Source organism: Acinonyx jubatus, chromosome C1 (assembly GCF_027475565.1).
Source record: "Acinonyx jubatus isolate Ajub_Pintada_27869175 chromosome C1, VMU_Ajub_asm_v1.0, whole genome shotgun sequence".
In the NCBI taxonomy this organism is placed as follows: Eukaryota; Metazoa; Chordata; class Mammalia; order Carnivora; family Felidae; genus Acinonyx; species Acinonyx jubatus.
The window spans coordinates 78207455-78227965 of NC_069381.1; the positions used below are offsets into that span (position 1 = coordinate 78207455).

Genomic DNA, 20511 nt, shown 5'->3' on the forward strand with positions numbered 1-20511 from the left:
GATAATATTGGATCACATATATGGGCAATGTGGCCTAGTCAAATTGATACACAAAATCATATCACAGTTTCAGTGGAGTTTGAACCTATTTGTTAAAAATATAAACATGCGGTGTTTCCTGATTAGTTTGTAAAAATAACAGACTAACATCAAGGACCTTTATTAGCCAGATTTTAACACAAGCCTTTGCATATAGGTAAATGAGGTTTAAGAAGGAATTGGGAAGTATAGTCAATAATGAATTTTTTCCATTTAGAACTTTATATCTTTGTGGGATGTTTTTTGTTTCCCCAACTCTGACAATCACTAAACATTAAGTGTTCACAGTTTGGAACCAAGGCTTTTTGATTTATTTGCTATTAAGTATTATACCAAGATTTTAGAAATAATGAAGCATATTTAATTCATTGCTCTCACTAAAATTGTTCATATTTTTAAAAAGTAATGGCCCAAAGGCTTTTGTTAAATAAGTTAAAAAATTATTTAAAACTAACATTTATTTCATTTAAACTTCTTTTTAAAATTTCTATTTTTGTGCATTTCACAATTATGTAATTTAATAGTATAGTGTATATAATTTACAAAGTTACATATGATACAGATATTCACATTTTTTACTAATAGGGGTTTGTAATTTTAAAAAATTAAAGATTTTATCTAGAAGAAAAATAAGTGTAATGTAAAATTTGATGAAGATGATGGTGGGAAGAAGCCTTTGAAGCATTTTGGAAAAATGAAGGGTGATTGTTTTAGCTTCAGACTGTTCCTTTAGGGGGGAATGTTTTTTGTTGAGAGTTACTCGGTTTCAAAGAGAATTCAATTTATAATAGGAAATACTAATACTCCAATTAAGTTCACTGGGCAGTGCATTGTTTTGCTGTTTCCAAGTCTACTTCGGAAGCCACATGATAATGTAAGAGTTGTATGAAAGAATAGAAATAGAGTAGTAATACCAAACTGATAGCCAGATGAATTCTGCCTCTGCTGTTCAGATAGAATTTACCTTTACAAGTAGAATTTAAAATGATTTAAGGTAGGGAAAGGGATAAAGGGCGAAGACTTGGAGATGATTCATTTGTAAATAATGAATCTGATTAAACAATGGGTGATTTAGAAAAAGAAGAACTATTAGAGATACAAAAAGGGATGATTTTTGACTATTTTATCAACATAGGTTTTTGATATGGGAGAGGGAGAAAACACCAAGTTTTTAGTCAATTTGGAGATGGGAGTCAATTTGAAGGATAAGAAATGATGATTTCTTAGACAAGAGGTAGAAAGGAATATTTGAGGATTGAAAGAGCTCTGCAGGATAACATAACTTTGTGATGTGTTGGTATCATGTTTACTGCATTGTAGAACACTTAATGACATCATCATAACCCTATTGAGGTGTGTGATGGGATTCCCATTTTAAGATGGAAAAAGTTCAGAGAGCCTTGGTAACTGCCCAAGGTCAAACGTATGGTAAATGCAGAATTTACCAGGTGTATTTGATTTTGTTTAGCTTCATTGAGTGCTTGCTATGGTGCCAGGCATGGTGCTTATTATGCCTTGGGAGTTTCGAGATGAATAATACATGGTTCTTGACCTCCAGAGTATGGCAAGTGAATAAGATAGTAATTTTTAAGCTTCTGCACAACAAAGGAAATAATAAACAAAACTAAAAGGCAACCTATGGAATAGGAGAAGATATTTGCAAATGATATATCTATCTGATAAGGGGTTAATGTCCAAAATATATTAAAAAGAACTTACACAATACAAAACCAAAAAAACCAAATAATCAAAAATGGGCAGAGGACCTGAACAGACATTTTCCAAAGAAGACATAACAGATGGCCAGCAGACATGAAAAGATGCTCAACCTCCCTGATCATCAGGGAATGCAAATCAGAGCTGTCGTCACCTCCAGCCTGTCAGAATGGTTAAAAACAACACAGGAAACAGGTGTTGTCGAGGATATGGAGAAAAGGGAACCTGGAACCCTCTTGCACCCTTGGTGGGAATGCAAACTGGTGCAGCCCCTCTGGAAAACAGTATGGAGGTTCTTCAAAAAACTAAAAATAGAACTACCCTCTGATGCAGCAATCACACTACTGGTATTTACCCAAAGAATACAAAAGTACTAATTCAAAGGGATACACGCACCCCAAAGTTTATAGCAGCATTATCTACAATAGCCAAATTATGGAAACAGCCCCTGTCCACTGATTGATAAATGGATAAAGAAGGTGTGTGTGTGTGTGTGTGTGTGTGTGTGTGTATGTATATATGTATATATACATATATATAAAGAATACATATATACATCTATATAAAGAAGCTATAAAAAAGAATGAAATCTTGCCATTTGCAATGACATGAATGGAGCTATAGAGTATTATTCTAAGTGAAATAAGTCAGAGAAAAATACCATATAATTCACTCATGTGGAATTTAAGAAGCAAAACAAACAAGCAATGGGGAAAGAAGAGAGACAAACCCAGATTTTTAACTATAGAGAACAAACTGTTAGTTATCAGAAGGGAAGTGGGGGGGGGCGGGGAGAATGGGTGAAATAGATGACTAAGGAATGCACTTGTGAAGAGAACCACGTGATGCATGGAAGAGTTAAATGACTATTGTCTACCTGAAACTAATAATTACATTGTGTGTTAACTAGCTGGAATTTAAATAACTTTTAAAAGAGAGTAATTTTTAGGGGAGCCTTGGGGACCCCTAGATCAATATACCCCAGTCTGAGAGTTTAGGGCCATTTTCTGGAAGCCACGGTGCCTGAACTAAATCTCAGAGGAGGAATAAGAGTAAATTGTAAAAAAGGTGACCAGGGGAGAGTGTTGCATCCAGAGGAAACCACATGTGTAAAGGCATTCAGACATAAAGCTCTGTGATTTATGCTAAGAAATTTAGCATTCTAAGACATTTAATATTTGTAACCTACTTCTATGTAGATCTTAAAGGATGAGGTGAGTGGAGACCAACAGAGAAGCCTCTCTGAATAAATATCAGAAGCTGGTTAAAATATTTGTGGATAAAATTTTAGACTTTTCAATGTGTTTTTACCTTCCCTTTCTAGGATCAGTTCGACAGCTTAGACAAGCATACACAATGGGGAATTGACTTCTTGGAAAGATATGCCAAATTTGTTAAAGAGAGGATAGAAATTGAACAGAACTATGCGAAACAATTGAGGTAAGTTATAATTTTTTTTCAGTTCTCAGAAATGAAGTTATATCTTTAAACAGATCAGTGTAAATTCTGTGGATTTTTTGGGTCATAATTAGATTGAATTAGGTAACTGATTTTTAAAAAAAAAATTTTTTTTTAGCATTTATTTATTTTTGAGAGAAAGCGCAAGCTGGTGAGGGGCAGGGAGAGAGGGAGATACAGAATCAAGCAGGCTCCAGGCTCTGAGATGGCAGTACGGAGCCCAGCGCGGGGTTCAAACCCACTAGCCGCAAGATCATGACCTGAGCTGAGGTTGGACGCTTGACCAACTGAGCCACCCAGGTGCCCCATAACCAATTTGTTTTAATCAATTTAATTAAATAATTGGAATTATTTAGGAATATTGGCTAGCTAGATCATGCCGTAGATATTCCAGAAACATATGTAAAATGCTAAAATCAGGAAGCAAAATGCCAGGAAAAAGAAATTCCTGAGTAATATGCTTTCCCCTGTAATTTTGCTCTAGTAATCTTTCAAAAGCGTTGAAGATTTCTTCAATTTCTCAGTTCTTCAGAGTTTATAGAACTTCGAAATTGAGTGTGCGGAGCTGAATTTCTGTCAAAAATCAGATAATATATTTCTGATGAAAGTAATGTTGGAGTATGTGTTAGAAGATAATAGTTTTAAAGGGAAAGCTTTAGCCATAAAACAGATGGAATTTATCTTAAGGTTTTGTTCAGGTGGAAAATTGTTGTGAGACTACACCTTGACAAATAGTTTTGGTAGAACTTACTCAATAAAAACGGTGCTTAAAGTCTCAAAGACTAGACCCCAATATAAGGTTCTAGCCAGCAGGGTTAGGGTTCCTTATGTTGCAAGTGACAGAAAAGTAACCTAAAACAGGCACACGTGACTAAAAAATTTAGGTATATTTAGGAGCGCCTGGGTGGCTCAGTCCATTAAACGTTCATCTCTTGGTTTTGGCCCAGGTTATGATCTCATGGTTGGTGAGATTGAGCCCCACTTAGATCTCTGTGTTGACAGTGTGGAGCCTGTTAGCGATCTTTTTCTCCCTCTCTCTCTGCCTCTTACCCCATTATCTCTCCTCTCTCTCTTTCTCTCTCAAAATAAACAAACAAACAAACAAACATTTTTAATTAGAAAAAAAATTCAGGTATATTTTGATTCAGGGATCAAATGTGTCCAGGCACCATTTCTTGGCTCTGCTTCCCCTTGTTGCTTTTATCTTCAGTTTCTATTCAGTACTATCCTTCCTGCCCCTTTAGCTCTAGATTTCATATCTTCATACCTCCACATTCCAGGGAATGATGGTCTTTTCTGTTGTGCATTTGGGGAAGGAGAGAGGAAGGAAAAGGGAGAAAGAAGAAATTGAAAGAGGGTGGGGGGGTGGAAGGAAAGCAGAGTGTAAGCTTGTGCCACCTTCTTTTTTCCAGAAACTCCAGTGAAGGTCATCTTTTATCATGCTAAACCTAGTGAGGTTATATGTTTCTCCTGAACAGTTCAGAGGTAGGAATACTCTTAGGTTGACTTATAGCTAGTGAAGGGGGAGGATAGTTACCCTAAAGAAATTTAAGTGGGTGGCAAAAGATTAGGGGATATTTGAGTGATACACCACATATATCTACTACAGTAGTAGTGGTGTATGTAACTACTGACTGGTTATAGGGATGGAATAGAGTAGTATGATGAATAGATTACTTACAGTATTTTTATAATGATATGCTATTATAATGACATTTGCTAACATAGTGGCGTCATGCTAATGTACTGATCCCATTCATTTCCTCTGGTTTTTGTGTTTTGTTGTTGAGAGAGAAACAGAGCATGAGGGGGGAGGGGCAGAGATGGAGACACAGGATTCAAAGCAGACTCTAAACTTTGAGCTGGTAGCACAGAGCCTGTGTGGGGCTTGAACTCACGAGATGTGAGATCATTACCTGTGCTGAAGTTGGACGCTTAACTGACTGAGCCACCCAATTGGCCCTGTTTTGTTTTGTTTTGTTTTTTAAACAAGGTATTTTCCATATGAAAATATGAACCAGCAAACCTACTAGGATATTAATAAAAATAATGGTAATATTTCACCTGTCCAAAAGTTGTGATCTGGGAACTTTATCCAGAATCTAGAATTCTTTACCCAAAATCAAGAAGCATTAAGGACCTCTGAGAGGTTAAAATAGCAATAAAAAGTAATCACATGTGAACAATGAAAAATTTCCCTCATTTAATTTTCAATTTGGCCTCATTTCTAGCACAGTAAGTTGTCTGGTTCCCAAGTTTTCCAATGGAAGTGAGGATAAGAAATGTTACAGGCAATGTAGTGATGACAGTTTGAAGTGACAATAAGGGAAGAGTTCAACATACTACAAAAAAACAGATGAAAACAGTGTTTCCAACATAAAAGCACTTTGTCAGTAAGGGAATGATGAAAAATACTATGGAATAAGCAGTTTAAATAAATCACATGTAGCAGGATAAACTTAAAAGGCTATTCAGTCCATCAGTGTAAAAAGCAAATTGTAGAACTGAATGTACAGCAAGATCTCCTTCTTTACTCGTGTGTATGTATACAGTTTTGTATAAAAGTTGTATATTTTCTGAAGAAGTCTAGGATACACCAAATTGTTTTATAGTGGTTATCCCTAGGGAATGGGAGTGGGGGATTGGTAGGAAAAGGAAGTTCCATTTTTTATTTAGACTTTTGAAATAGTGAAGTTTTTTCAGTGGTTGTGTATTATTTTTGTAATTTAAAACATTTGTTCTTAAGCAAAGAAGATGACATATTTCAAAAGAAAATTCTGTTACAAATTATAAAATAAAAATTGGTAATTTAGGGGTGCCTGGGTGACTCAATCAGTGAAGCATCCCAACTTCAGCTTAGGTCATGAACTCGTGGTTTGTGAGTTCAAGCCCCATGTTGGGCTCTGTGCTGACAGCCCAGAGCCTGGAGCCTGCTTCGGATTCTGTGTCTCCCTCTCTCTCTGTTCTTTTCCCACTTGTGCACGCATGTGTGTGCGTGTTCTCTCTCTCTTTCTCTCTCTTTCTCTCTCTCTCCCTCTTTCTCTCCCTTCCTCCCCCTTCCCTCTCAAAAATAAATAAACATTAAAAAAATTTTTTTTGAAAATTAGTATTTATAAGGTAGAACTTCAACAATCTGGATGTCTAGAATAACTGGACTCAGGTTTCAGGAAGGCCAAGGTTTTACTATAGTAATAGGGCTAATCAAATGGCAGATTTGTTAGCCTTTCTGTTTTGTGACTGATAATAACCATTATAATTTTCAATGAAGCAAGGGTGGCTAGAACCCACAATTACATGATATGGAAAATACAATTTTGTAGGAGACAGTAAGCTTTATTACGTATAGATACTCTAGATCAGTGATTTGCATCTTTCTTCTCTACCAGCACACTAAAGAAATTTGGCACATCTCCATCTTAATAGTGGCTCTCCAGTGTAATGCTTTTCAACAAAGACAGGGTTATTGGAAGGTGTTGAGGAATTCCAGTAAGGTAGAATTGGGAAGAGGCATGTGTAACTTAAACCACTGACTCCCTTTCCTCTCTCTACATTGAGATTTGCTCCTTTGGCTGAATACTTAGTAAATGATTGAATTATCATTTACATGCTCTTTATAGTATCTGTTTTGTCCAAAGGGAAGAAGTTTGCCTTGTTTATTTCCTCTCTAATGGGAAAAACTCTTTCGCTACCTTTTGAAGCAATTTCTTTTATAGTGAGGCAGCTTCCCCCCCTCCTAAATAACTATATTCAGAATGTTATACATTTATATTTTAGATATATTGTAAGATTAAAATTTTTCAGCCTTTCGTACCCTTAGTTTATTTTCCTCTTCCCCCTCTTATTTGTCTGTGAGGAGTGACTTACATCCTTTCAAGTTGGAAGGGGGTTGGGAATAGTGTAAGTCTCTAAGGAATTTGGAAGCAAGGTTTGTAGGAACTTGAGGGGCTAGTTGTTATTAGGAAAAGGTGATTTATTACTGTCTAGTAAAACTTTAGTCATGAGACCCTTCACATGTATATTAGTGGGCCCTATGCTTGGAGGATGATTGCTAACATGTAACTTGGGGCATGGAGATAAAAGAAGTTTCCAAAGGAATTTTTATATGTTAAAGGAGACTTACAGGATCTTGGAGGTTGGGATAATGTTAAGCTAAGATTGTATTTTACCGTTAGTAAAGGATTAACGTTGAGGAAGTTGAGTTCCTAGAGGAAGGTCACTCTGCCTGTCTCAGGGACTTGTCAATAGGCTCTATAAGTTGTAAAGAAGTCTAATTTTTTTCTTTTGCTTTTGTCCTGTACATCAGTTACAGATAATTGAGTCATCTCCATTTTGAGTGATGATATATGGTGACATCAGATTACTTGGTAGAATGTTTTTTTGTTTGCAGGCATAAAAAAATGAAATCGGTCATTCTTTTAATAAACTTACACTATTGTATTTGTATGGCAGAGATTAAAATTTCTTTAGTAAAAAATGAAGCTGTATGTACATGATAGATATATATCATTTTTTTCTAGTAAAGATAATTACAGTATTAAGTTCCATCATAGAGATTGTTCTATGAAATTGTATTCCTCTACTTCCACAGACCATTCCTTTTTGGTTCAGATATGGCAGTGTGGTATACTGGAAGAGAAATAGATTGGACGACAGAAGCTTAACAGCTACTCTTACTTTAACTAGAACAGAAATCTCTCCCAATTCCTTTTGATCTTATGTTGTGTACCAATGCCAAGCCTGGCCTACATAACTGGTCCTCCTAGAGCTGAGTGGATATAAGTTGAAGAATAAATAATTGAATGATCTGTGTTTCAATTTAGTTTAGAAATTAGGATCTCTGCTCATATGCTGAAACTTTGACAAAGTACTGCTTTCTATCCATACTAGAGTTTTGTTATGTACATCATTGTGATGAAGTTGTTCTACTAAGAGCTGTCCTAAATATTTAGGGTAGGCTTAGGTATAGAATAATCCAAATAAAACCGGTTTCTATTTTATATTTAGTCTTAACTTTCTCATGCCTCTTCATCACTGTTCTTTGTCACTCTGTTTAGTCTCAGAAGAACCTAGGGAGCTCATCTTAGTACTGTTTTGATGAAAGTAGAGATTACGTTTATTCTTTGGTTGGCCATTGTTTAACTCTCTACTGCTTTGGTCTCTTCTGTGTTTTTGATCAACTGTTGAATACAGTAAACCCTGTTAGTGGCATCTGGCTAGAGGCAGGAGGAACTATTGCCCATATTTTGGGGTTTAGATGAACTTTCTTCATAGAATTCAATCCTGTGGAAATTCTTTTATTCCTTTCAATCCCCACTGAGCCTGCCCGGGTTAAAAAAAAAAAAATATATATATATATATATATATATATATATGTGTGTGTGTGTGTGTGTGTGTGTGTGTGTGTATGTATGTGTATATATATATACATATATATACATACATACACACACACACACACACACACACACACACACACATACACACACATATAGGTGCCTGTATGAGATGATTTATTGGCTACATAATTGTGCTTCTTATTTAAAAAAAAATTTTGTTTTAATGTTTATTTTTGAGAGAGAGACAGAGCATGAGCAGGGTAGGGGCAGAGAGAGCAGGAGACAGAGAAACAATCCAAAACAGGCTCCAGGCTCTGAGCTGTCAGCGCAGAGCCGAATGCGGGACTTGAACTCAAGAACCGTGAGATCGTGATCCCAGCTGAAGTCGGATATGTAACTGACTGAGCCACCCATGCGCCCCACTGTGCCTCTTAATTCTAGAATGTCATCACCTACTAAAATGTAAAACTTGACAGAAGAGAGAGATTTTTGTTTGTTCTGTGTACTGCTTATTTCCTAGCTTCTAGAACAGTGCCTGGCACAGAGCAAGCCTTTGTTTTTGGTATTTACTGAACACTTATATAGCATTTATTTTGTTAGCACTATTCTATTGCTGTTGTACATACTAATAGGTTTTATTTTCATAAAAACCCAGTGAGATTTCAGTTATTATTTTAAAGATAGGAAACTGAGTTACAGAGAGGTGAATAGTTAGTTGGCTTCAAAGTAGCTGCAGAGTCAGGGCTGTAGATGGTATATTATGCTGCTTCAGCATAGAGAGAATGAATAATTCTCTATTGAGTTTTTTTTTTTCCTATCACCAGTGCCTAGTACCACTGAAACATCTTTGGGTCTCAGTGGTACTCTGAGACAGTAAAGACAATAATAAATTATCTGGAAACTGTATAACATAGTTTTTACAACTAACATATCTATTTATAATGTAATAGTTACAGAAATTTGATTAAAATGTAAATTAACTTGTGTACTTCATAAGTTTAGGTCTAGTTGTATGTTTTCCATAAAAATAAGAACAGATTCAAAAAAAAGGTTAACACCTTAGAAGTCCTTCTTTTAAGAAAATGTTTTTTTCATTACGGAAAGTAAAAAAACAAAAAACAAAACCTGTCAAGAAGCCCTGTTTATTTTCATTTCCTTTGCAAGAATACTTTTCAGTGTTTTTTAAACCTCATGTAGAAAGTGTTTGATTTTTTAATTAAGAGAACTTAAGACAAATACTTTTTTTTAGTTTATTTATCTTAGAGAAACTGAATGAGTGGGGGAGCGGCAGAGAGAGAGGGGGACAGAGGATCAGAAGCAGGCTCTGTGCTGAGAGCAGAGAGCCCAATAGGCCTTGAACTCCTGAAGAATCCTGAGATCATGACCCGAGCCACAGTCGGAGGCTTAACCGACTGAGCCACTCAGGCACCCCTTAGATAAATCCTTTTTACTTGTTATGATTCCCATAATCTATTATAAATTGTAGTTAGGGGTAGCATAAGGTTACTTTAGTTCTCTCTGATTCTTGCCTTTAATATTTTCCTTAACTGTGTTAATTCTTTTCTCCTGATGACTTAGAGAGCAAACACCATAGCAGTTGGAGAGCCTTTTCTTTAATGTCATGTAACTATATTTTCTTGATATGTTTGGATTGGACTTCATGTAGTTATCATTGGCATATTTTAGTTTTTTGATATTTTATTTTTTGATTATTGTCATTCTTCTCTTATCCTACCTTGTTCTTTTAATGAGCCATAGAGGTCTGTTTTTGTCTCATTTCATTTTGTTATACCTAAAATGTTGCTGCCTGCTTCCAGCCCCCCAACTTAATTATCCACCAAACTACTAACCTACATTTTTAACTGGATTGAGTGTCATTTTCAGTTTACATATGCTGCTGCCTCATTTAATCTTCACAAGAGTTTGATGATCTGTGATAACCTTTGCAATTTTAAGTTCTTTATTTTCAATAGCAAGCATCCAACAGTGAACTGTTGAGGAATGATTCAATCAATGTGGAATGATTCATTTTACAACTAAAGAAACTCAGGCTCATCACCTTAATGAGAATCACAATCCCTGTTCTTGATTTTTGTATTAAAGTGTTTTAGGTGTTTTTGTGTTTTTGTTTTGATTAAATGATGAAGCAGAACCTAACAAGTGAAACACAAAAGTCTTAGGATAGAAAGTTCAAACCAGTTGTATTGAATATTTTAATAGTAAGCTTTCTAATGAAAAGGATTTAAAGACCTTATTGTTTAAAGAACTAAAAAAAGTAAGTTGGTTGTTAATGGTGTTGGCTGTCTAGATCACTTCATTAATCTCTTGGCTCTTTCATAATGCCTTGAATAATTTCATTTCCAAATTACTTTTTGTGCCATTTGAATTATGTAGCAGTGATTAAAATGAGGTAAAATTTTTATTTCATTATCCTGTTTGTATCAAATATAGGTAAATCAGACATTTAACTGCTCATTTGAATCCAGACTATGCAGGTGTTACTATAGTTGTCTTTTAAGAATCTGATATTTAGAAGGGAAACAGAAGAGCAGAACAGAATTTCTTTGAAAAGTGTTATACTTAAATCTTTGGTGGCAGGCTCCTCCTTCCTCAGTCTAAATTGAAAAAATAAAGTAATTTTTCTTTCTTTTCTATCTTGAACATCCCTGAAAATATTCTTCTGAAAGATCTGCAGTTGCCTATAATCCATTATTATGCCTAAAGAGCAGTGAATTGTTGCATATATTCTTTGGGTATAAACTATAAAGCTGAGGCTAGTATAGCCCCATTCACATTTTAGGTACTGTGTACCCTTGATATGCTAAAGATAAAGCAAAAGTAGAAACTGGCATTAAAGAAATGAGAATAGATACTAAGGTAAACCTTTCACATCTTTGAAGCTTGATTCTTTCCCTATGCCTTTCATAAATAGGTCCTTTTATTTCTTCTAGTCATTTATGTATTTCAGCATCTGTCATTGGTTGAGGTGTAAAAAATGAGAATGAAGCATGTCCCTTTAAAATATATATATATATATATATATAATATGCAGAATTTGTTGTAATATCACTTGTAGTAATCCCCCCCTTTTTTTATTTTTTAAAAAAGTTTATTTTGAGAGAGAGTGAGCGAGCAGGGGAGAGGCAGAGAGAGAGGGAGAGAGATAATGTCAAGTAGGCTCCATGCTGTCAGCACAGAGCCCTATGTGGGGCTCAAACTCACAAACCATGAGATCATGACCTGAGCTGAAACCAAGAGTCAGATGCTTAACTAACTGAGCCACCCAGGTGCCCCCCCCCCCCGCTGTTTTTTTTACATTTAATTTTTTAAATTGTGGTAAAAATGTAGTTAACATATGATTTGCCATCTTACTCATTTTAAGTGTACATTTGAACTGCATTAAGTGTATTCATACCATTATGCATCCAATCTCTAGAACTTAATTCATCTTGAAAAATTAAATTCTATACCTGTTAAACAACTCCCCATTTTACCCTTCTCACAGCCCCTGCAGTTCTACTTTCTGTTTCTATGAATTTGACTACTCTAGGAACCTCATAAGTAAAATCATATTTGCTTTTTTTGTGACTGGCTTATTTCACTTACCATAATGTAAGGGTTATACATGTTGGGGCATGTTTAGAATTTTCTTCCTTTTTAAGGCTGAATAGTATTCCATTGTATGTATGTGTGTGTATATATATATATACACACACACACACACACCACATTTTGTTTATCTGTTTATCTGTTAATGGACATTTGGCTTACCTTTTGGCTATGATGAATAATGATGCTATGAACAGGTGTGTATAAATATTTTTTTGAGTCCCTGGTTTCAATTCTTTTGAGTTATATACCTAGAATAGGAATTGCTGGATCATATGGTAAATCTGTGTTTAATTTTTTGAAGAACTACCATAATGTTTTTCTCAGTGGCTGTGAGCTGTTTTACATTCCCACCAGCAGAGCCCAAAGGTTCTAACACTTAAAATTTAATATTTAACACTTAAAATGTTCTTGCCAGCACTTAAAATTTCTCTGCTTTTATTTTTAAGAGTAGCCATCCTAATGGGTGTCACAGATCTGCTTGTGGTTCTGATTTGCATTTCCCTAATGATTAGTGATTTTGAGTATTTTTTCTTACGCTTGAGGGACATTTGTGTATCTTTGAAGAAATGCTATTCGAGTTCTTTGTCCCAATTTTTAAATCAAATTATTACTTTTTTTTTGTTACTGAGTTTTAGGTGTTCAAATATATTTTCTGTATTTTAACGCCTTATCAGATATATGAGTTGCAAATTCTTTCTCCCATTCTGTTGGTTGTGACTTTGGATGCACAAGTTTTACATTTTGATGTACAAGTTATTTGTTCTTTAATTGCCTGTGCTTTTGGTGTCATACCCAAGAAATCATTACCAAATCCAGTGTCATGAAGCTTTCCCCTTATTTTTTCTTAAAAGAGTTTTGTAGTGTTAGCTCCTGCTTTTAGGTCTTTGATCCGTTTTGAGTTAATCTTTTTATATGGTGGAAGGTAAGGGTATACAACTTCATTTTGTCTGTGGGTATCTTTTATGTTTAATTTTACACTGTATAAGGAAAGATTCATGTTTGTAAGTGATGGAAAACCCAGTTTGAATGATGAGTATAATGAGAAATTTGTTGAATTATTTATTGATACCTTTTATTGATTTTACTTTTTAATTGAGTTCAAGAAGAGGTTGAATAGTCAAGTTGCTGGAAGGCCTGGAAAGTAGTTAGGTCACAGGGGTAAAAACGTATCTGAAACACATTCAGAGAGCCCTTTGTTTTCTTCTTTTTCTCCAAAAAAAAAAAAAAAAATTTTTTTTTGTTTTTGGCTTCTTTTGGTGGGTTGCCTCCATTCTTTCAGTCACACTGGCTTTCTCTGTATAGCAGGAAATACACTCACCAGCAGTGCCAGTTTTATGTCTCAGATATTCAGCTCTCATACTGGCCTCAAGGTCCCAAGACCTTGGGAAATTCTAGGAAGAAAACTCTTTGGCTCAGTGAGATTCAGTTTCTATCTCTGGATCACTTAATTCAGGCCCATAAATAGGGCCATTTCAATTAATCTGGCAGCTCCCAAGCATGTTAACTGTTAGATTGCGGGGAGAAGGGGCAGTTAAGAAGAGGGATGCTGATCAGTCTCAGGTATCTAATACTATGCTTCTGCCAGAAGAAATAATATGAGTTGTATCCCATTTTACAATAAATATGATATTGGTATCCTGTTAAATAAGGATTGGAACTCAGGTTCTCATTGGAAGGTGGTTGAAAATGTATAGACGTGATTTTCAGCCTTTAAAAATCTTTGGGATATCTTATACTCTGTCATTTAACTGTAATATGTAGTTTTAATAAAAGTGAATTAAAATTTTGAGACATTATTTGAAATATTCTATAATTTTCCCTAAAACCAAAAATAAATAAAAACATGAAAATGGATAAAAAAGATTAAAATTGGGAATTTAAATTTAAGTAGTGTGATTATATTTAATATTACATATATCATTAGCATATATATGGAATACCGTAAGTTTTGGAGAAGCCCATTAAATTTAGAAGCTTTGTCTGACCGCTGAAGGAGAAATGTTCATTCTTGTGTTTCTAGAGTGCGAGATCCTAAGGTAGTTGGAAAACATGGGTGAAACACACATATATCAAAACAAAGCATCAGCATACCTGTGACATCTATTTTAATTTCTTTGATATGTATTGCATGTGTATAAAACTTTGTGTTTCAGTTAATTCCTAATTTACAGCACCCTACTCAAAAATGTGACTTACATATGGCCTGCTATCATAATTGGTTACTTTTGGAATCTCTGGTTTTGTTCGAAGTTTGTGAAAAAGAATAGCCTAGGGGAACTGACAGTTAAGGATAGATTTCTTGAGAGTGATGAATTGCGTAAAATATCTTCAGTTGAGAAACAACCTAAATGCTTTACACTTAACATGTTTAAGACAAGCCACTCTGAGATTTATTTGAGCTAATAAGCATATTATGTTAAAAATGTGAAGCAGGGATTTATGGGACTTACTAATCATTCACACTTGTTTATGAATTTTTGCTGACTTTACACTGTTTTCTTAGAAGTTTCAAAGATCAGCTGCTTTGAAGGGAATACATTCTTTATGTTGTTACCATTAATTTTTTGAAAAAAATATAAAAATAGTATATGACTATTGTAACATATTTAAATTCAAGTCCTTTCCCAGCCCCTCTCCGTAGAAGTGAGTATAATTAATAATTTGTTGTGTCTTCTTCCAGAACTTATGTTTTCCTAGAATAGAAGTTTTGATTTGGTGTAATACAAGCAAAACATTTTGGACCATGCTTTAGTTTTTCTAGTGGCAGGGTTGGCTTGGATGGAGCCTAGTGGCTTGTGTACGGTTTCTATGGGCTCTTTATACTTGGGGTTTGGGAAGAGTTGCTATAGACGGGTGACTTTTACATAAAGAATGGCAAGAGTGATGAAAAAAATTGCTTAGGACTAACCTTGCATTGCAAAAGATAAAAGTAATTATTACTTTCTTCTTCCCCTTCCCTCTTCTATATATATGCTCTTCCTCCCAGAAGCTAGAGTTTGTTTATTTATTTATTTTAATGTTTGTTTATTTTTGAGAGAGAGAAAGCGTATGAGCGGGGGAGGGGCAAAAAGAGAGGGAGACACAGATTCCGAACTCACAAACTGTGAGATCATGACCTGAGCTGAAGTCGGACGCTTAACTGACTGACCAAGCCCTCCAGGTGCCCCCAGGAGCTAGAGTTTAAATTAATGTTTTTTATGCTATGTTTAAGCTGTGTTAGGGCTTTTATGGGTAACCTCTGGTAGCCATAATTATTTTAAGAGACAGAAGCCCAACTCAGATTGGAATTTATTAATGTGACTGAAAAGTTCAGGGATCTGGATACTCAGGAAAATGTTAAGAATTCTCTTCTCTTGGTTTTGCTTTCCTCTCTGTTGGTTTAATTCCCAAATAGTCTCTTCTCACATGGTAAATCTAAGATTATATCCTATCAGTTTAGCTTCAGCAGAGAGAGAACATGTTTTCCCAAGAAGTACAACAGAAATTTTAAGATTGACTTTTGTTAGCCTGGAATAATGAGGCTGGATCAAATAAATATTTCTAGACCATAGCATGTGGCCAGCAGCACCATAACTACATAGATGTGACATTGAAAGAGCTGTAGTTTTGGATATGCTAGGCAGTACTGAAGTAGTAACTCCACATCCCAGGGGTTTTACACAGCAGATCTTATTTCTTGCTCATGCAAAGTTGACTACAAGTTCAAGTGATAACTCTCTAGGGTAGCCCATGTGATAACTCAAAATCCAGACTATTTTCATCTTCCATCTCTGCATGGAGCCTCCACAGTTGCTTCAGCAGGGAATGGGAGAGCCCTTAGGGTTATGCACAAGTTGTCAGTGCTTTATCCTGGTAGTTACACAGAGCTTATGGCCCATGATACAGAATTAGTCACGGGGTCTTGCCTAATTGCAGGGGGGGCTGGGAAATGTATAAAATCACATGTTTTTTTTGATGAGCAGAAATGTATCTGTCACAAGCTGTTAGAAAATAAAGGGTAGTCAGTGATGCAGATAGGCAAGACAGTTAATGCCCTCTATAGCCTGGAATTCTAAATAGTGCTTAAAATGTTGATATACAAAAATGTGTTCAGAGTTTGAAACTACTTGCTCTTTGAAATGTTTTTTGCCCAAGTTTGGCTTATTTTTGTTTAAAGTAATTCATGGATTCGTGGTTGAAAATCACTGACTTTAAAAGTAATTTCTAGGGGCACCTGGGTGGTTCAGTTGGTTAAGTGTCTGACTTTGGCTCAGGTCATGATCTCCTGGTTTGTGGGTTCAAGCCCAAAGTCAGGCTGTGTGCTGACACTTGGAGCATGGAGCCTGATTCAGATTTTATGTCTCCCTCTCTGTCTCTGCCCCTCCCCTGCTTGTGCTCTATCAAAAATAAACAAACATTAAAAAAAAAAAAAGTAATTTCTAGGAGCTCCTGGGTGGCTTAGTCAGTTAAGCATCCAACTCTTGATTTTGGCTCAGGTTATGATCTCGGTCACAGTCGTGAGATCCAGCCTTGTGTTCGGCTCCCTGCTGGGCTTGAAGCCTCCTTAAAATCCTCTTTCTCCCTCCCCCTCCCCCTCCCCCTCCCCCTCTCCTCCTCCCCCATTCATTCTCTCTCTCTCTCTGTCTTATAGGAATGAATGAATGAATGAAAATGAATAATTTCTAGAATACAACACATTTATATGTTGGAGACTGTGTAGTTATGTTTTTTTTTTTTTAAGTTTGTTTATTTTGAGAGAGAGCATGAGCAGGTGGGGGGGGGGGCGTGGAGAGAGAGAGAGAGGGAGAATTCCAAGCAGGCTCCACACTTTCAGCACGGAGCCTGATGCAGGATTTGAACCCACGAACGGAGAGATCGTGACCTGAGTCGAAATCAAGAGTTGGACGCTTAACTGACTGAACCACCCAAGCACCCCTAGACTGTAGTTATCTTAATCAATGTGCTCATAAATTAGTTACCTTGTAATTGCTAAATTAAATATTTTTGGTATCAGTGCTGTTATCTCTCTTTGATGTACATACCTGTGGCAGATGGACTGCTATCCAATAGACATTCCTCCTCCTATAACAGCTTTATTGAGGTATCATTTACATACCATAAGATTTCACCCTTTTAATGTATACAATTCAGTGGTTTTTAGTATACTCACAGAGTTGTCAAACTGTCACCAATATTTAATGTTAGAATATTTTTATCATTGCAAAAAGAAATCCCCATACCCATCAGCAGTCATTCTCCATTTACCCCTCCCTCAGGCCCTAGCAACCACTCATCTACTTTCTGTCTTTGTGTATTTGTCTGTTCTAATTAACTGAATTATTCCCATCGCTTCCCCATCTTCCTTTTTGAGTTCTCTCTTAGAAAGACTCTAGGTCATATACAATTAACTGGTGTGGTAGCTATGATTCATCATTCTTTCTGTTGATATGGTACCTGAAATAATCAATGGGTAGCACATAGATTCGCTGATGTTTGAGTTAATAAATTAATTCATCCACAAAAACGATTTTGGGTGGTGTTTCAGATAACTTTGACTAAGAACCAATGGTTAAGGGTGTATGGTTGGATTTACTTAATATGATGTAGAAGGGCCTCTGCTGCTCCACATATATCTTTCCAACCTCACTAATTACCATTTTTGGTTCACAGTTGATGTTCCAGCAACAATGAACCCATTTGTAGTTCTTCATAAGTGCTATAGTATTTTTCTTTTCCTTGCCTTTGCTCATTAGGTCTTCTCTATTTAGAATTCCCCCTGGGCTTTCCAGTTGTCTAATTCTTGTTTACCTTTTCAGGGCATGTCAGGGAGTCAAATTTCAACCTTTCTCCTCTGGGGAAGCTCCTCTATAGAGCCTTCTATTGTTCTTTTACCATATTATGTTATGGAAAAGCGTTTTATATATTTGGTATCTCTAGGCCAGCAGTCTCTGAACTTTTTATTCCTTACCTGTAGAAATTGTTTGAACATGTGTGTGTGCACAATTATTAATAACTAATGTACATGTACTAGCGTGGTGTGGTAAATGTTAGTAAAGCTTTAAAAACATTTTTTTAATATACTTATTTCACTTTTGAGAGAGTGCTTGCGTGTGAGTAGGGGAGGGGCAGAGGGAGAGAGAGAGAATATTAAGCAGGCTTCAGGCCCAGTGCGAGGCCCAATCTCATAACCGTGAGATCATGACCTGAGATGAAATGAAGATTCAGACTCTTAACAGACTGAGCCACCCAGGTACCCCTAGGACATTTATTTTTAATTGTAATGTAGTTGACATGTTATGAGTTTCAGGCGTACAACATAGTGATTTAAACATTTATATAAATCATACAGTGCTTACTATGATAAGTGTAGTTACCATCTGTCATCACTTATTGCACTATAATTGACTGTATTGACTATGCTGTACTTTAAATCCCTATGGTTGACTTATTTTATAACTGGAAGTTTGTACCTCTTAACCTCTCGTACCTATTTCACCCATTTCCCTTATCTTCTCCTCTCTGGTAATCACCAGTTTTTGTTCTTTGTATTTATAACTCTTTCAGTTTTTTTTTTTTTTTTTATGGTCCACCACACAGAAGTGAAATCGTATTGCATTTATTTTTCTGTCTGACATATTTCACTTAACATAATATTCATTAGGTCCATTCATGTTGTTGCAAATGGCAAATTTTTGGTTTTGTTTTTTTTTTTATGGCTGAGTAATATTCTTGTGTGGGTGAGTGTGTGTCTGTGTCCCACATATTCTTTATATATTCATCTATTGATGGATACTTAGGTTGCTTCTGTATCTTCACTATTTAAATAATTCTGCGATAAATATACAAGTGCATATATCTTCCTGAATTAGTATTTTCATTTTCTTTGGAGAAATATCCAGAAGTGAAATTACTGGGTCATGTGGTATTTCTATCTTTAAATTTTTGAGGAACTTCCATGCTGTTTTCCATAGAGGCTGGAGGCTGCACCAATTTACATGTCCACCAACATAGGGGCACAAGGGTTCCCTTTTCCCCACATCCTCACCAGCACTTGTTTCTTGTTATTTTGATACTAGCCATTCTGAAAAATGTGAGGTTGTTTTGCTTTTCGTTTCCTTGATGGTTAGTGAGGTTGAACATTCTTTGATGTTTCTGTTGGCCATCTGTATGTCTTTGGAAAAATATCTCTTCAGATAACTATAGCTATTTTTAATGAGATTGTTCTTTTGGTGTTGAGTTGTATGAGTTTTTTTTTTTTTATATATATTTTAGATATTAACTCCCATTGGATATATCATTTGCACATATCTTCCATTTAGTAGGTTGCCTTTTCATTTTGTTGATGGTTTCTTTTGCTGTGAAAAAAGCTTTTAGTTTTATGTAGTCCCAATTACTGATTTTTGCTTTTGTTGCCTTTGGCTGAAGAGAGAGATGTAAAAATGTAATGCCAAGACCAATGTCCAAGACTTTACTGCCCATGTTTTTTTCCTTTTAGGAGTTTTATAATTTCAGGTCTTTAATCTATTTTGAGTTTATTTTGTGTATGGTATAATTAAGTTCCATTTCATTCCTTTGCACACATCTGTTCAGTTTTCACAGCGTCATTTATCGAAGAGACTGGCTTTTCCCTATTATATATTCTTGCCTTCTTTGTCAAAGATAAATTGACCATAAAGGCATGGATTTATTTCTGGGCTCTCTATTCTGTTCTGTTGATCCATGTGTCTGTATTTGTGCCAGTACCATACTGTTTTGACTACTGAGGCTTTGTGGTGTACTTTGAAATCTGGGATTGTGATAGCTCCAGTTTTGTTCTTTCTCAAGTTTACTTTGGCTATTCAGGGTCTTTTTGTGGTTCCATACAAATTGTAGGATTATTTGTTATAATTCTGTGAAAAAATGGTGTTTTGATAGGGATTGCTTTGAATGTGTAGATTGCTTTGGGTAGTATGGACATTTTAACAATATAATTCTTCCAATTGAGCATGAAATATCTTTCCATTTATTTGTGCCATCTTTTATTTCTTTCATCGTTTTATGGTTTTCAGAGTACAGGTCTTTCACCTCTTTGTTTAAATTTATTCCTAGATATTTATTCTTTTTGATGCATTTGTAAATGGGACTAATTTCTCATTGTGCCATTTTGTCATTAGTTTATAGAAACACAACAGTATATTAATTTTGTATCTTGTGATTTTACTGAATTCATTTATTCTTAGTTCATTTATTGTTTTTGGTGGAGTCTTTAAGACTTTATATGGTATTGTGTCATCTGTCAATAGTAACATTTTACTTATTCCTTAAAAATATGGATGCTTTTTATTTCTTTTTCTTTTCTGATTGCTATGGCTAGAACTTGTAGTATTATGTT

General features: G+C 35.5%; 1 protein-coding gene across 5 annotated transcripts in view; it reads left to right on the forward strand.

Moving 5' to 3' along the window:
- Positions 1-20511, forward strand: part of FNBP1L (formin binding protein 1 like) — a 133349-nt gene that overhangs the window by 57840 nt on the left and 54998 nt on the right. For 4 of the 5 annotated variants that reach the window (XM_053214469.1, XM_027058570.2, XM_053214465.1 and 1 more), the window contains exon 2: positions 3080-3195. The exons of the other annotated variant lie outside the window; for it this stretch is intronic. In XM_053214469.1, coding sequence (XP_053070444.1) covers positions 3080-3195 — 116 coding nt within the window. The remainder of the gene's footprint in view (positions 1-3079; positions 3196-20511) is intronic. 5 annotated transcript variants of the gene reach the window in all.